The 25545-nt window shown below is 39.2% G+C and overlaps 1 protein-coding gene across 1 annotated transcript in view; it reads right to left on the bottom strand.

Annotated features, from left to right (window-relative positions):
- Positions 1-983: 983 nt before the first annotated feature.
- LOC115665178 (receptor-like protein 15) overlaps positions 984-25545 on the bottom strand; it is a 37925-nt gene continuing 13363 nt past the window's right edge. Inside the window, exons 4-6 of the mRNA XM_056306599.1 lie at positions 9333-9432; positions 3478-3579; positions 984-3166 (exon numbers count right to left, since the gene is read on the bottom strand). Of these exons, the coding sequence (XP_056162574.1) occupies positions 984-3166; positions 3478-3579; positions 9333-9432 (2385 nt within the window). The remainder of the gene's footprint in view (positions 3167-3477; positions 3580-9332; positions 9433-25545) is intronic.

Here is a 25545-nt window from a genome sequence, read left to right as displayed (position 1 = left end):
AAAACGTATTGCGAAAGTACAATTGAGTTCTAAAACCTTAAAAAAGTACAATTGAGTCATAAAATAGTCAAATTAGTCCAATCAAGTTTTTTCATTGATTATACTTTTTGAAAGTTTTATGACTCGGTTATACTTTCTTAACAAATTTTAGGATTTCATTACACTTTTTCAAAATTTTAGGACCTGATTGCACTTTCATGACAAGTTTTAGGACTTGATTGCACTTTTTTCAAAATCTTATGACTTAATTGTACTTTCGTGATAAGTTTTGAGACTTTCAGTACATTTATCTCTTAACTTTTTAATTTTTGCTTTTTTGTATTTGGCAGCATTAAACTACGTTTTCATTTTAATGTTTTCTTCTCCTCCCAATATAGCCATAACAGCTTGGGCTTCCAAGAGCCCCCTAACACGGCTACTTCCGCTACTACGCTCTCTCTCTCTCTCTCTCTCTCTCTCTCTCTCTCTCTCTCTCTCTCTCTCTCTCTCTCTCTCTCTCAGTGTGTGTAGGTTGAGACAACCTATGCGTGCGCACGGAGCACAAGATCTCCATCAATTTGCCGGCGCACATATATCTGTGGTCGTGTGAGGTTGGCGGCCTCCGTGCGAACGATTTGATGGAGTTGCGATCTCCATAGCCAACCGAGGGGTGCAGCAGTGAACACAAAGTGGGGCTCATTACGGCGGCCCTCCATTGCTTTTATGGTGGTGCGGTATAGCCGGCTGTGATAAAATTATGTAACATTTACTTGAATTTGTGAATCCGGATTCGTTTCTTTTGTGAACTAAACTATCCTTTCTCAGTTCACGACCAAGTCAACTCTCCTAATATTCAAATATGCATGACAAAGAATACAATAGGAGCACTCTGGGAGTCAAGTGTGTTCACAATGCATAAGGCTCAAACGCTTACAATCCTATCAAACAAGGTCATCTACTGTTTCCTCATATTTTTTCATTATCAAATGCTTATAAGACAATCTTTACTGAGGAAATGATGGGACCAGCTTATGAACAAACTTGAACAGCACATACTGATGGTATGAGTTTAGGTAGAGAAAGACCACCACCCCAAGGAATGCCACCACATACGATCCTGTGAAACTCCACAAGAAGGCATCACTCCAGGAGTCATCCTCCCAGCTACGATCCAAAGATGGCAGTGTCTTGGGGTCTTGATTTGAGCTATCACAGCTTGCTAATGGCGGTCCACAAAGAAGAGGGTTACCTTCATAACTTTCTTCACGAAAAGTTCCAAATTGATTTATTTGATCTGGTGTCCTGCCTGAAAAGTTGTTGTAAGCCACACTAAAATCTGATAGCATGCAGAGCTCTATCAATTGCGGAGGGATCGGACCGGTTAGGCTGTTGTAGGAAAGGTCCAAACTCTCAATATTCTTTAAATTCGAAAATGTATCTGGAATCAATCCCGTCAAATGGTTGTGAGACAGGTTCAAAACAAGAATTTCACTCAAGTAACCGATTTCTAAAGGGATAGACCCATTCAAATTATTGTTCGAGAGATCTATGCCAGACATCAAATAGAGGATGTTGCCCTCATAAGATTCCAGCCTACTCTTGGAGATGAACTTCACTTCTTCAAGTTCATCTGTCCAAACAACTCGAAAACCATTGCCATATTTTAGTGTCGTAGTGAATTTGCTCTTATACAAGTATGGCAGCCAATCGTCTACTATGACAAATGTAGTATCAAATGTGCTTCTAGGCATCCCATGATTTCCAAATGTCAACTCTTTCAAACAAGATGGAATTTTTCCAAAAAGATAATTATATGAGAGATCCACTATGGTCATGTCTTGCAGCTGACATATTTGTGGAGGGATTGAGCCTTCAAAATTGTTATCTTTGAGAAGAAGAACCCTCAAGTTTGACAGCAAACTAATCCAACTGGGAATCTCACCTGATAGTGCATTATTCCTTAGGTCCAATGTGACAATTGACGAAGCTCTGGAGAGGAACTCAGGAAAAGGCCCTGCAAGCCCTATGCCTTGCAGATGCAAGAACCTCATAGATGTAACATTAGCACAGGGGCTTATAGTTGGGCCTAGACTGTTACCTGAAAGGTCTAGGAAACTGAGATGACCTAATTTGCAAAAGCCCAATGGCAAAGGACTTCCTAGTGAGTTATTTGACAGCACAAGAGAATTTAAATCTTGAAAAGCACCAATCCAATCGGGGATCCCTCCCGACAGCAAATTGTTACTAACATCCAAAATCCTTAAGCCGGAGCTATTCAGTAGACCGGGTGATAAGTCCCCATTGAATTCATTGTTATCCAGATACAAACATTTCAGACTAGTCAAGTTGGTAATTCCCGGTAGGATTCGGCCGTGCAAGTTGTTGATTGACAATTTCAGTATGCTCAAGGATATACAGCCTGTGGTTAGTGCATCTGGCAGCTCTCCTCTAAAGCTATTAGTCGACAAATCTAAGGTTCTTAACATCTTCATGTTGCCCACTGAAGGAGGTATTCTACCTCTCATTAAGTTCCTTGACAGATTCAGATACTGCAAATTTGGAAGAGTGGAACCAATATGAGACGGAAGCACTCCTTCAATAAGATTGTCAGACACGTCAAGCCATCCCAGGTCAACAAGATTTGGATTAGATGGCAAATGGAAAGCACCAGAGAAGTAGTTGTGTGCAAGTTTCAATTCCATTAGATTCTTATTGTTCACTAACAGCCAATATGGAAAACCTCCGGTCAGTCCATCGTCCTGGAGTTCAACAACTCTCAGCTCATGCTGTTGTTTCAGAAAGCTAAGAATTACACCACTTGCATCTTGATTGATTGCTGAGTTTGATAAGCAAAATACCCTCATTTGGAAAGAGGGAGACCACATTTTGTATTCTGTAACAACTTCCAAGCGATTCTTGTTGCTGACGAGATCGAATACTTGAAGTTTAGAGTTGTTAGCAAGTGAAGCAAGTGAAAACGAGCCTTCAAAAGCATTGCCAGAAAGAGATATATATTCTGGTGACTTGAGGTTATGGAAGAGTGACGGTGGAATTGCCCCATTGAAGTTGTTAACTTGAAGATCAAGTACACGAAGTGAGGTCATATCGCATAGACATGGGGGAAGAGGACCCCCAAGGCAACTATGGCTAAGATCCAACTCTTCAAGGTTCCTTAATCCACATAAACCTGCTTTGGTATATATATCAGCCATAAGTTTCATTGCTAGTGAAACATTTTCATCAAAAAAAGATTTTCTTTGAGAAGGGTTGGCCCCCAATGTTTTAGATTAACCAGCAGAAGGCACGTACCACACAGGACTTGACAATTTATTTATTTGAAATCCCATTTCCATGTAGTGGTATGTAGAATTAGTTTTGAGTATGTAATAATATTGTAGCTTTATGCCGTTTATTATCTTCGTTTAGTAATAAATTGAGCCTCATTTCCTACATTGTAAGATATCCGCCAAGACCGATGCAATTTATTTCATGAAGTACCTTTGAGCAACTTCGAGGAATCTATTCTGATGTCTGTAGTGGCTGTAAAGGCATCATTTGACAAATTATTGAAGGAAACATCCAACACCTCCAGCTTCGAATCTGTCACGCACGAGAACTCAAAATTTAGAGCAAATGTAATAGAAAGACACAGGCATAACAAGACATCATGCTTTGCATGCACTACAAAAAAACAAGAGTTTTCCAACGAAATTTCCAACGAAAAATTCGGCAAAATTCGTTGGAAAACGAATTTCCAACGAAATTTGCGACGAAAAAAAATTCGTTGGTAATTAGTCGTCGCAAATTTTTCCAACAAAAAATTTAAATTTTCGTTGGTAATTTGCAACGAAATTTTTTCGTTGGAAAAATTTCGTTGGAAAATTCGTTGGAAAAATTCGTGGGAAACATTCGTTGGAAAGTTCGTTGGAAAATTCGTTGGTAATAATTCGTTGGAAAAAACGTGGCAAAATTCGTTGGTAATTTCCAACGAAATTAGCGACGAAAAAAAATTTGAATTTTCGTTGATAATTTCAGACGAAAATTAATTCGTGGCAAAATTCGTCGCTAAAAATCGTTGGAAAAATTCGTTGCAAAATATTCGTTGCAAAAATCGTCGGAAATCCGCAAAATTTTCCAACAAAAAAATACAATTCTCGTTGGTAATTTCCGACGAAAAACAAGTTCGTTGGAAATCCCGAATTTTTCCGACAAACAATTTTTTTTTTAATTTCCAACGAAAAAAAAATTCGTTGGAAATCGCGAATTTTTGCGATAAATAATTTTCGGTGATAATTTCCAACGAAAAAAAAAATTCGTTGGAAATCCCGCATTTTTCCGACAAACAATTTTCGTTGGTAATTTTCGACGAAAAAAAAATTCGTTGGAAATCCCTCCTATTTCCGACAAACAATTTTCGTTGTTAATTTCCAACCAAAAAAAAAATTCGTTGGAAATCCCCAATTTTTCCGACAAAAAAATTTCGTTGGTAATTTCTGACGAAAAAAAAATTCGTTGGAAATCCCTCATATTTCTGACAAGAAATTACAATTTTCGTTTTTAATTTCCAACGAAAAAAAATATTCGTTGGAAAACCCGAATTTTTCCGACAAACTATTTTCGTTGGTAATTTCTGACGAAAAAAAATTCGTTGGAAATCCCGAATATTTCCGACAAACAATTTTCGTTGTTAATTTCCCACGAAAAAAAAATTCGTTGGAAATCCCCAATTTTTCCGACAAAAAATTTTCGTTGGTAATTTCCGACGAAAAAAAAATTCGTTGGAAATCCCTCATATTTCCGACAAGAAAATTGCAATTTTCATTTTTAATTTCCAACGACATAAAAATTCGTTGGAAATCCCTCATATTTCCGACAAGAAATTACAATTTTCGATTTTAATTTCCAACGAAAAAAAAATTTCGTTGGAAATCCCGCATTTTTCCGACAAACAATTTTCGTTGGTAATTTCCGAAAAAAAAAAATTCGTTGGAAATCCCGAATATTTCCGATAAGAAATTACAATTTTCGTTTTTCATTTCCAACGAAAAAAAAATTCGTTGGAAATCGCGAATTTTCCGATAAGAAATTACAATTTTTGTTTTTAATTTCCAACGAAAAAAAAATTCGTTGGAAATCGCGAATTTTCCGACAAGAAATTACAATTTTCGTTTTTAATTTCCAACGAAAAAAAAATTCGTTGGAAATCCCGCATTTTTCCGACAAACAATTTTCGTTGGTAATTTCCGACGAAAAAAAAATTCGTTGGAAATCCCGAATATTTCCGATAAGAAATTACAATTTTCGTTTTTAATTTCCAACGAAAAAAAATTCGTTGGAAATCCCGAATTTTTCCGACAAACAATATTCGTTGGTAGTTTCCGACGAAAAAGAAATTCGTTGGAAATTTCGAATATTTCCCACACGAAATTACAATTTTCGTTTTGAATTTCCAACGAAAAACAAATTCGTTGGAAATCGCGAACTTTTCCGACAAACAATTTTCGTTGGTAATTTCCGACGAAAAAAAAATTCGTTGGAAATCGGGAATTTTTCTCACAAACAATTTTCGTGTTAATTTCCAACAAAAAAAAAATTCGTTGGAAATCTCGAATTTTTCCGACAAACAATTTTCGTTGGTAATTTCCGACAAAAACAAAATTCGTTGGAAATCCCGAATATTTCCCACAATAAATTACAATTTTCGTTGTTAATTTCCGACGGAAAAAAAATTCGTTGGAAATGTGGGATTTTTCCGACAAAAATTTTTCGTTGTTAATTTCCAACGAAAAAAAAATTCGTTGGAAATCGCAATTTTTTCCGACAAAAAATAGCAAGTCTCGTTGGTAATTTTCGACGAAAATTTAATTCGTTGGAAAAATAATACATAAATTCATCCTTATTCGTTGCAAAAAATCGTGGGAAATCCCTGAAATTTTCATCCAAAAAATTACAATTTTCGTTGGTAATTTCCAACGAAAACAACATTTGTGGGAAAATACGTTGCAAAATTTGACGCTAATTATTCGATGCAAAAATCGTTGGAAATTCGATTTTTTTCCATAAAAAAAATTCAATTTTCGTTGGTAATTTGCAACGAAAGCTATTCGTGACAAAATTCGTCGCTAAGTTTGCGACGAATTTTGTTTAGCGACAATTTCGATTTTAAATCTAATTATTATCAATATTAAATTTTTTTTGGTAAGAAAGCAATATTAATTTCTACAATGCATAAGTTGCAAAGTCTCATATGATGATATTCGATTTTCAATCTTATAATACGAAGAAGCAGCTAAGCACTAATGAACATCAGGTAATACATTCAAAACATTGAAAGAACGCGGGACAACCATAAAATATTGATAGCTTTGGTACTCGAGAATGAACTAGAAAGGACTAACAATAAAATTATCAGCATCATCATCATCACCATCACCATTCGCCGCATCATTTTGTGGCTCAGCATTATGCCATTCATCAATTGGATTAATATGAGGTAGAGGAGGAACCTCATTGCGATCGATGTCGAGATGTCGCATGACAATTTGCATTTGTTGTTGCATCACCCTTATTTGTTCGTCCTTCTGTCCAAGTAAATACTTCATTTCTTCGTCCCTTCCGTACAAGCAACCGCTTCGAGTTGGCTCAATTCTTGGGTTATATGCTCCTCATGTCTTGTCCTCCTTGAAACAGCTGCATTGGAGGATGAAGTTGCACCAACCTTCGATTTGTACATCCTTGACAAGGATCCCATCCCAAATATTTTTCCTCCTTTCATCCCACCCGCTGCCTCCACCCATAATGCCATATCACAACCGATGGCTCGGACACAGCACGACCATCACCACCATCACCACCACCATCACCACCATCACCACCACCACCACCACCATCACCACCAGCAGTGCTCATTAAAAGTTTATCATATTTTTCCTATATTAACATTATAGATGGAAATAAAATAAATTCATATATATTACCATAAATATTAAAAACATTCATGATTTTCATTCTAGTTTCCTTTAAGTCCGAACTATAACCTTACATACCTTAATAGCTTTTGCTCGAGCGCCAGTCCATGTCTTATCTTTTTTTTGGAATGTGCGTTCAAATGTAGCTGTAAAAGTGGGTTCCGTCCCCAATTCATCTGCCTACAAAATATAAACATAAATGACTAATCATTACATTAAATGCACTGACATGTATAAACAGACTTACCATTATTCTTTTATGCTCCCCGATGCTGATAGAGCCCCCAACATATGTGGCAGACGCAGACCCGTCACTAGAACTAGAAGCTCAATTCTTCTTGTTCTGTTCACACCTTAGCTTATACTTCTCAGTTTCTCAAGTTCTTGTAATTTCCGTCCAATTGTCAGTTGTAAAAAAGGTCGGCTTTTCATTTTTTCTCTTTGCTCTATTTATCACATATCGCATGTAATCACCGATTTTCTTCTTGAAAATTCTTTTAACCTCATCCTCTTCCATTTCATCCCACGTGAACTTACGCTACAATCAATAGAAAAACAACTGAAAATTATCCACCAGGGTCACATGTCACATATCCATTACAATGTACCAGACAATTCATGACAAAATTCATTATTGACCATCAGTATGCTACACCGAACTTAGTTTGTGAAGAAAGACAACACTAACCTTAAACTCATTCCACCACAAAGTCTTTACTTCTGCGGGGAGCGCTGCTAAAAGTAATAAACTGGCCCATCCAACAGTTATTGACTATTTTATTCAGTTCCCTCACAACATGCGTAGAATCCGTGAATCTGAAAACATGTTATAACAATACGGACAATGAGACAATGAAGCATATGGATAATTCGCAACATGAACAATTTTATTTACATCGATAATTTATATATACGTAAAAAAATGAAGTACTTACGAATCTCCACATGGGCATATAATGAATCGGGTATCTTCTTCATCATTCGAGTGTTGCACTGAAGAAGAAAGTGGAACCGAAGGAGATCGAATCGGAGATGGAACTGAAGTAAATTCAGTTCGCATGTCCCGAGGTTCTACCCTAATATGTTGTTGAGGGTCGAAGGATGGGCCAATGTGTTCGTGTTGTCCATGAACATGTTGTGGTTGAGGGTTACATAAAAGGGCAGGGGAAGAGGACAGGGTCGGGGACGAGGACGAGCCAGCGGAAGGGGCTAATCTTCTTTGCGAACCCGAACCACGCAGGAGACCTCCACGTTTAAACTGACAAGTAGGAAGGTTAGACAAATATATTTAAAAATATGAACATATATTAGGGACTGAAAATGACATTAGCCATTTTGCTTACCATTTTGTTTAATAGAGCAATAAATAAACTCGACAAAATGAAACAAACCGACTATCGCCTCTGATAAATAGCAATCTTTGGTCCACGTTGAAACAACCTATTAAAATTTGGACCACATCAGATTCCACGAAAAATAAAATGAAGCATATTAAATGTGCAGAACGAATTACAACAAGTATCAACTCTGATGCCACATTTATGCAAATTTATGCCCCAAATATGTTATTTCGCACAGCTCTAGTACATACCTAAAAAAAAGATCACAAATTACGTTCAATAAGTAAATTTGCCACAAATGCAACACATTAATTTGTTCCCTCTATAAGCATCGTTTTACCAAATTTTATATGTTAACACAAAAATCATTAAAAAAAACGACAACCGTGTCGAAATCATGGCCGCGAGCCCCCCTCTGGCAAGGTCGCCCGCCACCCCCCTCCGACGACCGCCCCCCGCACGGCCAGCTGGCCGGCGACCCCCCTCCGGGCAAGCCGGTCGGCGACCCCCCACGGCCTGGCCGGCAACCCCCCCACACGGCCAACCGCCGGCGAACCCCCTCACGGCCGGCGAACCCTCCCCCCCCGGCGCGCCGGGCATGGCCACCCCCTCCCCACCCCCCACGGCCACTGGCCAGCGAACCCCCCTCACGGCCACGGTGGCAGGCGACCCTCCTCCCCTACGCCCGGTGGCCGGCGAACCCCCCCTCACGGTCGCCACGCGGCGACCCCCCACGGCCACTCGGGCGTGAACCCCCCCTCACGGTCAGCTCGCGGCGACTCCCTCACCCGCGGCCAGCTCGCGGCTGACCCCCACCTGGCCCGGTCGCCCGCGACCCCCCACCCACGGCTGCTCGGCCACAATGATTACCCCCTCCGGCCCCCTCGGTGCGACCCACGGCCTCCAGGCCATACTCGGCGGCCACCCCCCACCAGCCAACTCCGCCGCGACCCCCTCCCCTGGCCATGTCCGCCGCGACCCCCGCCACCCCGTCACGGCCGCGTCACCATTTTATTCAAACAATATATAGTTTAGAGTTACCTACCAGGCTGGGCGGAGTCGACGACGACGTGGACGATGAAGGCGGCGACGGCGAGGAGGACGGCGACGAGGACGGCTCTGAGGAGATTCGTGGAGATATTGTTCTTGCAACAAAAGTGGAGTCTCAGCGAAAATAGACTAAGTGCAAAATTTCCAACGAATTTTAAATTCGTGGGAAATTTCCAACGAATGTAAAATTCGTGGGAAATTTCCCACGAATTTTTTCAATTCGTTGCAAATTTTCACGAATTTTTGGAAATTTCCCACTAATTTGAATTTCGTGGGAAATTTCCAAAAATTGTACCCGTTCGCGGGAAAATTGGTGGAAAATTTCCAACGAATTTGTAATTCGTTGGAAATTCGTACGATTTTAAATTATTTCGATGTAATTCGAGGCAAATTTCCAACGAATTTTAATTCGTTGGAAATGTCCCACGAAATTTCCAACGAAATTGAAGTTAGTGGGAAATTTCCGAAAATTTGAAATTCGTGAGAAAATTCGTGGGAAATTTCCCACGAATTTCAATTTTGTGGGAAATTTCCAACGACTTTGGACGTCGTTGGAAATTTCCTACGGTTTCTCCCACAAATTTCATATTCGTGGCAAAATATTTGCTTATATATTTTTTTGTGGGAAAATTATTTTGAGATTTCCAACGAATTGTAAATTCGTGGGGAATTTTTCCAACGAATTTATAATTCGTTGGAACGTTTTCCCACGAATTTATAATTCGTTGGAAATTTTTCCAACAAAATGGAAATTGGTTGGAAATCTTTCCAACGAAATCCAAATTTGTTGGAAATGTTTCCAACGAAATGGGATGTCGTTGGAAATTTTTCCAACGAAAAGCAAATTCGTTGGAAATTCCAACGAATTTCGATTTCGTTGGAAACGGTTCCAACGAATGAAAATTCGTTGGAAATTGTTCCAACGAATAAAAATTCGTTTGAAATGTTTCCAACGAAATTAAAATTCGTTGGAAATTTTTCCAACGAAATACAATGTCGTTGGAAAACATTTCCAACGAAATTCAATTTCGTTGGAAATGTTTTCCAACGAAATTGAATTTCGTTGGAAACATTTCCAACGAATTTGGATTTCGTTGGAAATTTTTCCAACGAAATGCAAAGTCGTTGGAAATGTTCCCAACGAAATGCAATGTCGTTGGAAAACATTTCCAACGACATTGCATTTCGTTGAGAACATTTCCAACGAATTTGCATTTCGTTGGAAATGTTCCCAACGAAATGCAATGTCGTTGGAAAACATTTCCAACGAATTTGCATTTCGTTGGAAATGTTTCCAACGACATTGCATTCCGTTGGAAATTTTTCCAACGAAATGCAAATGCGTTGGAAATTTTTCCAACGAAATGCAAATTCGTTGCAAAATTCTAATATTTTTCCCTACTATTTTAATTCTGTGGCGAAATCTAAGGCTAATTAGTCATGATTCTAATTATAACAACAACGACGACAACAACAATAACAAAAATTTATGAGAAAAAAAAACACATGTCGCAATAATAATAATAATTGCACATAAATAGTGAAAAGTAACAAAAATCATATTCTTCATCTTCATCTTCATCTTCACTTTCATCTGCAGCTTCGTCTTCGTCTTCATCTTCGTCTTCATCTACTTCATGCGCATCATCTTCATCATCTGTCTCATAATCAAGTTCTGTACCAACTTCAAAATTTGATTTGCGAATTTCAGTTTGATCCACATCGATCATCGCTCCACATGGATCTCGTAAAGTTGGAATGGTATATTCATCAGTTTCAATCGTGTGACGAACTTTCTCTTGTTGATATGCTATGTCCTTCCAGTGTTCCTCGATTTTTTTCCGTGCTTTGATTTTACATACAGCCCACCAATCGGCTTTGTCACGTTTCAAACTAGGATATGATGCATAATATACTTGAATTGCTTGTTGTGCTAAGACAAATGGTTCATATTTCATATATCTTTTCTTGTGATTTATTTCAACCAAATTAAACTTCGTATGCACATTCATTCCTTTGACGGGGTCGAACCGTATGCACTTAAATAACACAACCCGCAAAATTAATGGTCTATGGTACTCTATCTCTACGATTTCATCCAACAACCCATAAAAATCATCTTTCGAACTGCCACCATTGGATGACTAAACACACACACCACTATTCATTGTGGCTTTTCCCATTCCATATGTTCGAGTGTGAAAATTGTACCCGTTTATGAAATATGCTGGCCAAGTTCGTACTCTGGACTTTGGACCCCACGCCAGATGATATAGCAATCCTTGCTCTTTCGCATGATCATGATTACTGTGAACCTAAGGTCACATACGTAATGTCAATAATATATATTTTAATATATGATGTATAAAAAATTCGAATAACTTGCATTTCGTCCACATACAACTTACATATGTTGTGAACCATATTGCAAATTGTTCCTGGCACAAACGGTCAAACTCATTCGGTGGTAGTCCAAACATTGAATTTTAGAAAATCCTATTAACAAATACCATTTATATATTAGCAAATGTTTGACACACAATACATATACTTACAAATGTACACTTACTTGAAGTATGGCTCAACTTCTGGACAGTTCAGTAAAATATATGTATGGGCTGCCTGCTTTTCTTCACCTGTTAAGTGCCGAAACTTACTTGCGCCGCTTGGTCGACCCAAATAATTGAAAATAGAGAATGATTTGCAATTGGGATCAATGGGGCCCTCATCATTTCTTCCTGCTCTCCGCCTCTTGCACTGCACGTGCGGCTCAAAATAGTATGATGCCAATGTTGTCACTTCTTCCACAATATATGCATTACAAATTGAAGCTTCGACACATGCCTTATTCTTTACTTTTTTCTTCAAATGATATAAGAACCTAGTTGCAATACAAAAAAATTTATCGGAACATAATATACAATGAAGTAATTTAAAATTTATTTAACAAAAAACTTACCTCTCAAATGGATACATCCATCGAAATTGGACGAGACCTGCAACTTTGGCCTCATAAGGCAAGTGAACTAAGAGATGCTCCATTGAATCAAAGAACGATGGAGGAAATATCCTTTCTAAGTTGCAAAGAATAATTGGAATATCTCTCTCTAGTTTCTCCATGTGTGATGCTTTCAACGCTGTTGAGCAAATATCGTGCAGGAAATTACTTAACTCTGTAATGGCGCCCCAAACAAAGTTTGGTAAAAGTTCCTTGAAGGCTATTGGAATTAGTCTTTCCATAAATACGTGACAATCATGACTCTTCAGACCTATCAACTTGCATTCATTCAAATCAACGCATCTCCCTAGATTCGAAGCATATCCATCAGGAAATCGCACCGATTTCAACCATTGACAAACGACCCGTCTCTGCTCCTTGTCTAATGTATAAACTGCTTTTGGTTTTGGTCCCTTGCTGCTTGCATCCACATCTAGTGTTGGCCGATCGCAAATATCCCTCATATCTTTTCTTGCGTTCAAGTTGTCTTTTATTTTTCCAGTGACATCCATCACAGTATTTATGACATTATCGAAAACGTTCTTCTCTATGTGCATGACGTCAAGATTATGATGAATAAGATGGGCCTTCCAATATGGTAGATCCCAAAATATACTGCACTTAGTCCATTTATGTGTACTTCCGTACCCAATAGTTGTGCCGTGAGGGTTTTCAACAACCGTTGGAAACTCCTGCACTCGCTCCCAAATTTGATCACCGGTCAACCTCAATGGTGGATGTGTTCTTTCGATCCTATTCTTGATAAACTCTTTTTTATTCCTTCTGAATGTATGCTTTAGCGGCAAAAATTGCATATGACAGTCAAAATAGCTGGCCTTCTTACCGTGCTTTAATCTGAATGACTTCGATATCTCCATACATATCGGACATCCTAAGATCCCAGCTGTACTCCATCCAGATAACATTCCATAAGCTGGAAAGTCATTTATCGTCCAAAGAAGAGCAGCCTTCATTACAAATGTTTGATCGGTAGAAACGTCATACGTAGGGACACCTTCATTCCATAGCCGTTGTAACTCTTCAATCAATGGTTGCATATAAACATCTATCAACTTTTTCGGATTTTGCGGGCCAATCACGATCAATGTCAAAAACATATAAGATGTCTTCATGCATATACCGGATGGAAGATTGTACGGAGTTAAGATAACTGGCCAACATGAATAACTTTTTCCTGATTTCCCAAATGGGGCAAAACCATCAACACAGACCTAACTCCGATGTTTCGAGGCTCTATCGCAAACTCGGGATATGTTCTATCAAAATGTTTCCATGCCTCTCGCATCCGAAGGATGACACATTAGATCATCTTCTGTTTCATGATTTGCATGCCAAGTCATATGTTCAGCAGTGGCTTGAGACGCATAAAGCCTTTGCAACCTAGGGATTAAGGGCAAATAGAACATTTGTTTACATGGTCTACGCTTCTGATTACGACCTTGCCGCCTGTTAATCTTGTACCTAGGTTGGCTGCAGAATTTGCAAGATTCTGCATTTTCATCATCTCTCCAATATAACATACAATCCATACTACATACATCAATCCTTACAACTGGAAGACCTAAATTATCCACTAGCTTTTTCATATCGTAAAAGTCACTTGGCATGATGTTATCACGATGCATTGTTTCCCTCATTACTTCAACAAAAGAGTTGAAGCAATCCACAGACACATTATGCTCTGCCTTGATATTTAACAATCTTGCCGTCACTGATACCTTCGTGTGATTGTCACAACCTGCCCATAAAGGTTCATCTGCTGTTTTCAACTCTTCCCATAACCGATTAGATTGAAAAGTTCCATCACACACATTCTCATCAAAACCTGTAACTCCTGCCTCTTCCAATTGTAATACATGACTAGTTCCCACTTGTTCAAGTGTAGGAGTTAAACTAGTACCTGCATGATTCGATTCTGGAAAAAAATTATGGCCTGCTTCATCAAACACCATCCCCTGATATGGATTCAATTGGTCATAATAGCTACATTCTTCCCTAACAAACAATTGGTCGCTTCTTCGATATCCGTCATCAGATATAAATGGTTCACCATGGCAAGTCCAATTATAATAGTTCGGAATAAACCCAAATCTACAAAGATGTTCTCTAACTATGTCAATGTCTTGAAATTTTCCATTACTGCACTTTCTACATGGACACCTTAACTTATTTCCATCCATGAACTCATATTTATTACTAGCAAAGTCCAAAAATAGTTCCACCCCGATTCGAAACTCATCGGTCAATCCTTGACGTCCAGGTAGGTTTTTATTATACATCCAACCCCTGTCTCTTTGCATTGTGTCTGTATAAAAATAAAAAAATTCTCGTACAATATTAAAAATATCATATCTATTGTTTAATATTGTTAATTAAAACCATAAAATTCTAACAATTACAATTTTCTTTTTTACGAAATAATTACTTTCAACTTAAAAAAAATGAAAAAATTACCATGTCAAGAAAACTTACCAAGTATTTGACTGAAACCTTTATAGTAGAAAGTGGTCTATTTGATGAGAATTGCAACGTTCACTTGGATTGCGAGACTTTCAAATGGACACATACCTGAAATAAAAACAAATGACTTAAAATTAATTTTTTAATTATCTTTTATTTTTTTCTCTTTTTTTTCTTTTTCTTTTTTTTGTCCTTTCTTCTTGGTCGGTCGCCGGTCCGGCGACCGGCAAGCTCGCCTGGGCAAGTTCTGGGCGACCTCGAGCTCGCCGGCGGCGAGGCTGGCCCTGGCCGGAACCGGCGAGGGCCGAGCTTGCCATGGCCGGCGAGCTCGCCCAGGAACTCGCCCGGATCTCGGGTGAGCTCGAGCTCGCCGGCCATGGCGAGCTCGGCCGGCCTCGCCGGTGCCGGCGAGGACCCGGCCAAGCCGCGGGCGAGCTCGAGCTCGCCGGGCCATGGCGAGCCTCGGCCTCGCTGATGCCGGCCAGGGCCGCCAAGCCGCCGGCGAGCTTGAGGTCGCCCGGATCTCGCCGAGGTCTAGGCGAGCCGGAGCTCGCCGGCAATGGCGAGCTCGGCCCTCGCCGATCTGGCGAGGGCCGCCCAAGCCGCCGGCGAGCTCGAGGTCGCCCGGATCTCGCCGAGGTGCGGGCGAGCCGGGAGCTCGCCGGCCATGGCGAGCTCGGCCCTCGCCGGTGCCGGCGAGGGCCAGCCAAGCCGCCGCGAGCTCGGCCCTCGCCGGTGCACGGCGAGGCCGCCAAGCCGCCGGCGAGCTCGAGCTCGCCATCGCTGGCGAGGCCCAAATCTCGCCCACATCCGGGCGAGCTCGAGCTCGCCGGCCATGGCGAGATCGGCCCTCGCCGGTGCCGGCGAGGGCCGCCTCGTCGGCCGGGGGCCGAGCTCGCCATGGCCGGCGAGCTTGGCCGGCGAGGCTAGCCCGCCTGTGCGTCGACGAGGTTGACCGACGGCCATGGCCAGGCCACCGGACCTCGCCCCATGGCCGGTGATCGGCCAAAACAGTGAGGAAAGGAAAAAAAAATTTTGATAACACCAACAAATACAAATCCAGCGATGAATAATTTTGCGACGAACCGTTTTCGTCGCCAATTATTCATGAAATTAGCCACGACACTTACCGGCGAAAAAGCTTTACCGAGATTGATTTGCGCGTGCACCGATAAGTAATTCGAGAGAAATTAAAGAGAGAGACGGAGAGAGAACAGCGAGGGGATAAGAGGAATCAGTCGACAGAGAGAAATTAGGGGTCGGGACAGATATCAAAAACATCATTTTTCGTATTGCAAATTTGCCACGAATAAAATTCGTCGGAAATTTCCGACGAAAATTTTTTCGTCGCAAAAATTCGTTGGAAATTTGCGACAAAAAAATTTTCGTTGGAAATTTGCAACGAAATGTCCCACGAAAAATAAAATCGTCGGAAATTTCCGACGAAAAGTATTTCGTCGGAAAATTTCGTTGGAAAATTTCCGACGAAAAGTGCTTCGTCGGAAATTTGCGACGAAATATTTTTCGTCGGAAATTTGCGACGAAATATTTTTCGTCGGAAAATTTCGTCGGAAATTTCCGACGAAGAATTTTTCGTCGCAAATTTCCGACGTATTTATTTTTCGTTGCAAATTTCCAACGAAAATTTTTTCGTCGGAAATTTTCGTCGGAAAAACCCAGTTTTTTTGTAGTGATGTACCTTCAACGTGTTCGAGGGACGAATTTGAGGCCTTCTATGAAAATAGCCAATACAAGGATGGGAATCGTTTTAATGCATTGCCAGATAGATATAACTCCAGCAGTTTCTTCAGGCGCAGTGTGCCCTTGACATCTGATCAATGGAAATTTCTTGAATCAATCACATTAGTTGTTTGCCCATGTATCGCACGGGCACTAAGTTTATTTGTTTCTCAAGTCGTATTTTTAGGTTCAGTTCAATTTTGATTGGGGCAATATACATGTAAATGAAGACTATTGAATAATCTTTGCAGAATTCCTTTCTTTAAAAAGGGAAAAAAATCATTACTATAATAGAATCTTTCTTAATATCCATTTATTGTAAATTCAAAATTTTATAAATCCAATACTATCATTTTCAACAATCTTTTCTTCAACTTTAGATAAATTGGAAAGGGCGGAATATTTATTTTCTGAATAAAATTGTGCATGTTTGGTATGTTCAATTAATTTGTCAATGAAAAAGAACGGTAGCTTACTATTTTGTTCACATAAATTTTGCTTCTTCGTTTGAAACCCGTTGAAATAGTATGTTACAGTAAATGAGAAGAAATTAACTGGTTCGAGTCCTTTCTGGTTGATTATACCAAAGCACAACCCTTTAGAAAAAAGTCAATATAAAAAGAGAAATTACGAAAAAGAAATTGCATGACTTCCAAAACAACATTTTTTTTTTAAGTTTTATAGAAAATTTACTTCATTCAAGACACTTCTATTTGTCAATATTATACTATACATCATCATCTATCAGTCGTTCGATGGCACTAGTTGATAAAAAAAATGTACAATTGATTATTTTACCTTACAGTCAATCAGATTACCATACCTTACGAATATTCCTTCAAATTTTATGTTGTGTGCGTGTGTGCGTGTGTAGAGAGAGAGAGAGATCGACCTTTAAGATAATTCCCACTCAAATCCAACACTTGAAGCTCCTCGAGAGGAAGGAATAAGGAGGCGTGAATAGCCCAAGGCACTTCCAAGTTCCAATCTCGTTTGTGGTTCAGAAATAGTCGAGTCACCAGCAAAGTGGTATCGTCGCACCTAACACCATCCCAACTGCAGCAGTCGCCGTTGCCGTTGTGCCACGACGGGAGAGAAGACCCATTCGGGTAGTTGAAGGCGGCCTTGATCTTGAGCAGTGCATTCCTCTCTCTCTCCAAACACCCCATGCTCAACGCCACCCAAGTCCACATGCACATTCCTAGGAATGAAAGACACTTCATGTTTTATTTATGGAAAGGTTTGTAATCTCTGCCTCATTTTTTGCAGTCTCTCCAGCTCGTGAGAGCGTCGGCTATTTATATTCATTTTAAAAGAGCGAGTTGCTCGGGATAATCCAGTGAGCTTCCAGAGCGTTGACCAACGTTTGTGATTGTTAAACAATTTAGGAGCATATGAGGAAGTGATTTTAAAAGAAAGCTGACGACACATCATGGCTAGAAGACCAAGCCAACACAAAGATTGCCGTCCGCCTCCTATTCATGGTAAAAGAACGAGTCGCTCAGGACAATCTCGAGAGCTTGGAAGCGTTGACCAACGATTAAGAATGTAAACAATTTTAAGAGCATATGAGGAAGTGAATGAAAAAGAAAGCAGACACATCATGGCCAGGAGACCAAGTCAACACGAAGATTGTCGTCTTTTGTATATAGGATCTTTCGTCTCTTCACCATCTCCACAGAGCACTTTCGAGTGAAAATGCTCTCTTGACCTTCCCCACAAGGCACTTGACTGAAAGGGTTCGGTGATTCTATATACCTATCACAAAGTAGGCACCATACGAAAATTTCTTATGACAGTCCTCGGGGTTGGTGCAGTTTGTTGAGGGGCCAAAGAATTTTCAACTCAAAAACCGTAGGTCATTAGTTTAAATTCAACTAGTTACATGCAACCTACTCCAGATGAGGGCCACTCTTAAGGTCAAAGATTTAGATTTAATCGGTTCATAGAGTTTGCATGGTATTCAAGACCTTCAGGTAGCCGAACCTTTGATCTCACACCCCTAGATTATAAAAACAAAAGAATCTTTGTTGTGATCTTCATGTCCTATATCAGACAGGAGAGGTCCCGTTAAGTGATTCATAAATAATAATAAAAAAAAACTCAACCCAAATTGTGACCACTTGATTACTTAATTCGCGGATTGACTCACGAGGAGATCTCATTTAGTACATATGTGATCCTAGGATAGCCTGATCTAACGATGATGGAGACTGATCATTAGGGAGAAAGGGTTATGTAACACATCATGTCACTCATCAGATAAGAGAAGTCTTGTAAATTGATTTGTAAGTGTTTTAATCTTCCAAATGATTACTACTTGAATAGTTGCTTTTGGAGCTTGCCGGCGTAGTTCAAGGGCATGCAATTACTGTGTAACCTGTTAATTGTTAGTATGGTCATTCTATATATAGAAATAATCAGTTAAAGATGTTCAATAATTTTATTAATTTTTCTCAATCAATTATATCGAAATAGAACGGACAAACCAATAACGCAAAATATCTCCAACCTGTATATCTATAAGTGAAACTCATCGGTTGGATTCATGTTATATTTTTTCAACAAATGTATGTTATGTTGGATGTTTAAGCCTCCTGCTTCATCAAGTAAGGACCCATATATTATTAGAGCAAGACGTTTTGGTCACTTGCGATAAAAGCCGTCAATAGCTTTATTTTTTTTATAGGCAAAAGGACACTATAAGTGCCATAACTTGTGTACGACGCTCACTTTGGTGCCATAACTTTTTTTCGGATCACTTTGGTGCCAAGTCGGAGGAAAAACGATCACTTAAGTGTCATAACTTTTTTTTGGATCACTTCAGTGCTAAAATTTTTGAAAAACGATCACTTAAGTGCTAAAATTTTTGAAAAACGATCATTTAAGTGCTAAAATTTTTTAAAAACGATCACTTAAGTGCCAATCTCCGGCGAGACTCCGGCGAGCCACGTCAGCTTCAGAAATTAATAAAAAAAATGCCACGTCAGATTTCCGGCGAAAAATTGTGTACGGCACTGAAGTTGGCACTTAAGTGATCATTTTTCAAAAATTTTAGCACTTAAGTGATCGTTTTTCAAAAATTTTAGCACTAAAGTGATCCAAAAAAAAGTTATGGTACTAAAATGAGCGCCGTACACAAGTTATGGCACTTGTAGTGTTCTTTTGCCTTTTTTTATACGAATGTCCATTATAGCTTGACCAAGATTTCTCCCTAAAAAAAGTAGACCGTAAGACCTTGACTTAATCTATGTTTCTTTAATTCGAAAGCAACGTGAGGATGATGGAAAAGAAAGCCGGCACAATAACTCAATTTCTTCTTCCATCTCGATCTATCTTGGAGGAGATTTTGCCTCTTTCCTCCCCACAAAACGCTAGACTAAACACTTTTTATTTCTTGGTAAAGCACTTGGCCGATACTCTGAAAATTGGTCGATGCAAGGACGGTTGGACCCCGTCCTCACAAGTATTGGAGAAATGGATTGAAATATCCAAGTGATTTTAGGAAATTTAACCAAAACACCATAAAATACCTTAACATACATCTGCGTGTAGTTTGAAGAGACTCTAGCAACGATAGCGAAGGAGGGCCACTAGCTATGGTGGCTCAAACCGAGAAGAGAGAGAGGAAGAGAGTTGCATGCGGTGTGGATCTGCGTGTATTTTGAAGAGACTCTCATTGTCTTTCATTAATTCATTTTTCTATTGTCTTATTCAATGGCTATCACATATGTTCAATCTAATTTTTTTTTTGGTAAAGATATGTTCAATCTAATTCGTCTCTCCTAATTCTCTAAATTATCTTTCAACTTTAGGTCTAGTCCCAATCTTACTCTAAATATTTTCTATCTAAAAAAATTTATCAACTTTCACTCTAGTCTCAAATCTATCCTCATTAACCCTCCGTCCAAAAATCGCCGTTTGTCGTCTGACACGGCATTTCCATGTCAACAATAAATCTACCTTGGCTAGCTACGTGGAATAACTCTCCGAAAAACGATGCCGTTTCTTGCTCTGAAAATTGGGGGGAAATTGGAAGCAATTAGGTTAATCAAACGAATTACATCTTTGGTAATCAATAGGGTCACCACAATACATCTTCCATGTTCACTTCCAATGTATTACACCACATAATACACATGAAACATTGTTCCAGAAATTCGCTCTTTACCGGCACAACTTGGCAAAGATACCAAGGGGCACAAAGTGAACGTTAATAGAACGAATTACAGTGGAAGCCAATCTCTTACTGGCTGTTCATGGGATAAGGATGCCTCTGGCGGAGTGCCGAGGCTTGTTCCACTTGGCACAATCTCCCAGCAACTGACCTACAAAACATAAAACGACAATTTCCAAAGGGCCAAAAAGGAGGCACCAACATCGTCACTTATAACATACTCTTAATGATAGGTAACATACAAACTCACTTGATTATGTTGAATATAGAATAATAAGAACTCCAAATGAAATTGAAAAACAGCGCATCTACAGTACAGTATTCTTAACCCACTCAAAATCTACTTCTGGTAACACAAAAATGAGCATACAACAATCAAATTCCCATTCCTAAATGACACGTAGCTTTTAACTAGAATCATTTAGGAAACAAGAATAGCAAAAAGTGAAAAACACACGATCAATGGAGGCGTACCTCATCAGAAAGTTAATTTAGCAATAAAAAAAATAAAGAGACAAATACCCGATTGTCTCGAGGGTTGTTCGTAGTTTCCGCCACAGGCTACCCTCTCGTCTGAGTGATCAAGCGCGAGCCTCTGTGAGAGTGTGAGTTAGGAAGAGATCGAGAGCCTTGGAGTCCACTTCTCAGCCAATTCAAGGACGAATTTCTCCTATCCGCGATCAATTCCTTCGGGCGAAAGGAATATCTAACAAAGAGCCTCATTCGCAGCTGCTAAAGAAGAGGGGCTGACACGTGGAGGATGGAGGAGCTCGCCGGCACCAACTTTGCGGTGTCAAGAGCGAATTTGATTGAAAGGGAATGATAGAGATTTAGGGGAGTTGAAGAAATTGTTCACCCTCTCTCCGAACCCTAATTGAAGAAGTGAGCCCTAATTGCTTTTAGTTTCCCCCCGATTCTCAGAGCAAGAAAAGACATCGTTTTTGGAGAGTTTTATCTTGAAATGGATTTATTTCTGACGTGAAAATGTCATGTCAAATGACTAAAGATAATTTTCGACGGAGGATTAACAGACAGATTTGGACAAAGTAAAAATTGCTTATCTTTTTAGACAGAAAAAAATTCGGGATAAAATTGAGATTTTACCTAAAGTTAGATATTTTTAGGAATCAAGGCAAAGCAAATGAAAGTGATCTTGTAGCTGCTCCAAGAAAAGTGCTGACGGCAAGTAACTACCACCGAAATAAAACAAATAATTGACAAATAAATAGATACTAACAAAATAACTATTATTATTCTGACAAAATTGACCCCAACAGATTGTGAAAAAGAGCCGGCATAAATACTGATCAAACCAATGCCAATTTTTTTCTATCTTTGATACGTCAGATACAAGATTTTTTGCCTCTTTACATCTCACAAAGCGCCAGAGTAAATACTTATTTTTCAGGGTAGAGCACCAGACGGAGTATTATATTCCAAGTCTGGACCCTTGTCCTTACGGCAATTGAAATGAATGGCAAAGTTTATCAAACACTGACCAAAGATCCACCACTCTTGGATACTGTCTTGTGTCATTGGGAAAGCTGACAAATATTACCAGAGCTTCTTTGATTCTAGTATACTTTCCCATTTTCGGAGTTTGACATAATCCAAGAGAACAATCAAAATGTTTTCATTGTCAATATAGTATTATATAATGTACTTAAAAGTCCACGAAGGAACCGTTTTAGGAAGAAAGGAACCTCTCAGATTGTCTGATTTCCACCTTCAGCTAAGCTTTATTCCAGAAGTTATGCTGCCTACTCTTAAAGAAGAATCAGATACGTATTGGCAAAGTTAGTTACAGCCGATCTGGCCTCTCAAAATTGGCCACTTCTATGGTACTTGGGTGTACCATACTACAATACGACATGCCATTGAAGTCAAGTACAAAAATGAAAGGAACAGGTCGTAACCAAGTGTAAAGAGTCATGAAAAAAGGAGGCGATAAGGTATACTAGTGTACCTTAGAAATATCCAAGGAAAATCAGAGAAGCACTTGTCAATCCGTGATAACAGAGTTCAACCGTGGTTGTTTTTTATGATTATTGTACTGTGACCACAATGATCTTTCCTTCAGCTCACAACCAAAAGAAAATCTGACGATACACATATCCAAATTTATAGGAAAAGATAGACAATATGACGATCCAATGGTTCAACATGCATACTTGGGACTCAAGATGTTTAAAATGCTTACAAGCACAAGGTCTGTTTAGAAAACTATGGGATATGCTAACAAACAAAACCGAAGCCTAAGTTGAGATAATAGAGTTTTAAGTAGATAAAAGCAACAACCCCGTCCTTACCAAAAAAAAAAAGCAACAACCCCGACGAATGCCACTGCGTTTGATCCTTTTAAATTCCAGAAGAAGTCAGCTTTCTAGGAGTCATCCACTCTGCCTACGTCAATAGTTGATAGTGTCCTTGTACCAGGATTTGAGCTATTACAACTATTTTAGGAAAATTACCCAATCACTCGTACACCTATTATACGGATGTCAATTCAATCCTAAACTTTTTAATTTTGCCAATTATTTATAAACTTTTGCGCAAAATTCCCATATAGTCATTTCGATCAATTGTCACGGGAAATCACTGATGTGGAGATCCAATTATCGTCGATGTCCTACGTGATATTCATGGCTTGTTACCATACCGAGCAATGGGCCAATTTCATTAGATGACCTTTTTGGCAACTGGAAATCAAAACTGCCCTTCAAAACTTCACTTTCTTATGTTGCTGTAGCGCTACTGCAGGTGCCGCAGATGGATAACCCGAGTTCGTGACATTAAGTGCAGGCACATAAAATTAAACTAAGAAAATTTGTATCATAGGATTTTACAAGGGAAGTGCTTGCCATTTTCATAGCTGCTGAATTTCAGGAGAAGTAGCCTGATAGTCGAGACAGCCTTGCTCACACAGCAAGTGCAACATCAAGATGGATAACCAAGGTCATCTACAATTAGATAAAACTATGGATCAAAGTATTAATAGAAATTTCCTTTCTTTTCAAAAGAAATTAAAGATCCAATGCACTAGAAAACCTCTCTCTATTCTTGGTAGTACAACATGGATTCAGTCCACCGTCAATGGATGCTCGTTTTTCCACGCAAGTAGCTCTGTTTGTGTTAAGAAGTTCACAAATGGTGGACCATATAATAACCTATTGCAAAATGCTCTGACAGTGGATTGCTGTTAAGATTTTCTGAACGAAATCATAGTGGTAAATAGCTTTTACAGTGAAGAGTAGATGACTGGGTGTCAGATTGAATTTGAAACATCATCTTAAGCAAGCGAGATAGTTGTTCAGTTAGTGCTCTGCCCATTCACTTTTACCATTTTGTCCTACTCTCTCCCTTCGGCAGACGGGATTGACCCATTTTTTCTATAAATTATGATATGAAGATTGGATGGTTTTTGTCTATTTATTCATGTAGTTTGGATAAAGGGCTAGTTATTTGGTTTGTTAAAAAAAAAAAAGGAGAAGTCGGTGGAAGATTGGGACGAGCTGAGGGAGTAGTTAATGGAATGTGATTTACAAAGTTTGATGCATGGGAAGAGGCTTTGGCCTTAGTTTGTTCTACGCTCTGTACTAACACAAGAAGACCTATTTATATAGACCTCTTCCACCGACAATTCTTTCATTGTTTAGATATTTCGTGATTTTCATTAAGGTACTGGTTCGAATTTACAACATCATCCTCAATTAGCAAATATGTCTTATTATAAATTGTTTTAGTATGATTTACATTATCCTGAAAAATATAAGTAAAGAAATGGAGTTTTGTCTGGAAAATAAAAATTAGGAACCTTGATCTTTTTGATCAATTCTAGCAAAAAAAATTTTGATTTTCAAAGTATTGTCATCACATAACATGAATAGTGTTGAAAATTTCAAAGTTTTCATTATTTGATTGCTTAACAAATACCCAATATAACTCACTAATAAAAAATCTCAAATCTTAATCTTAGAAAAGATAAAGAAGAGATACAAAGGAGACGCTGATATTGGCCCAAGAAAGGCCTTCATGATTTCTTCATCTTCTTCTCCGTTCAGCCTATCAACAAAACCTTGGCCCCTCTGAGTTCTCCACAGAATGGAAAAAGCCTCAGCGAGATAGAGTGAAGGAAGAGCGGAAGAAGACCAACAAATTCAGCAGAAATCGATAAAGAAGCGACCAGCAAAAGAGTGTCGCGACCCTCCCAAAGGAGAAGACGGGTTTAGAGGTAATATCAAAGGTGGACCAATGACCCTTAATCGACATAAATTGTTACCTCGCGCGACGCTGGGATTTTCATTTTGATCGATTAAGCCTATGAGAAATCTATATGAGGAGCTGCCGCTAGCCTTTTGGGGGTCGACTAGAAGCCAAGTGAGATACGAAAGAATATCTCAATTCCTGCGTAACCAGAGATCTGAGGCTAGCAACTTGATTGCACCACTCATTCAAACTAAAGCACTTTTGGTACCTAAACCTGATTGTTTATCAATTAAGCATTGCATGCGCTCTTTTTATTCAGTTATAAGTCCTAAAGTTCTCGTCCGCTAAGTATCCACACAATTTTTTTATGTTTATGATGATCAGTATGTGACCTAACCATTTTAACTAAGAAAATGAATCACAAAACAAAATGATATAAAAGCTATCACAACAAACACATTGAGAATAGAAGTAAAGAGCAAGTAAAAGGTGAAGTACGGTAAAGTAACCCATAGATTGTCGGGCAAAACATGGCTCATTCTTAAGCCCCAGCTAGGACAGCACTCCCCGTGAGTTAACTTCCTAAAATCGAATTCAGTTGAATGA

Source organism: Syzygium oleosum, unplaced genomic scaffold (assembly GCF_021117445.2).
Source record: "Syzygium oleosum isolate NSW1041296 unplaced genomic scaffold, Sole_v2.1 Sole_v2.46, whole genome shotgun sequence".
Lineage (NCBI taxonomy): Eukaryota > Viridiplantae > Streptophyta > Magnoliopsida > Myrtales > Myrtaceae > Syzygium > Syzygium oleosum.
The sequence above is the reverse complement of the archived record's forward strand: the minus strand, read 5'-3'. Positions and strand labels throughout refer to the sequence as shown.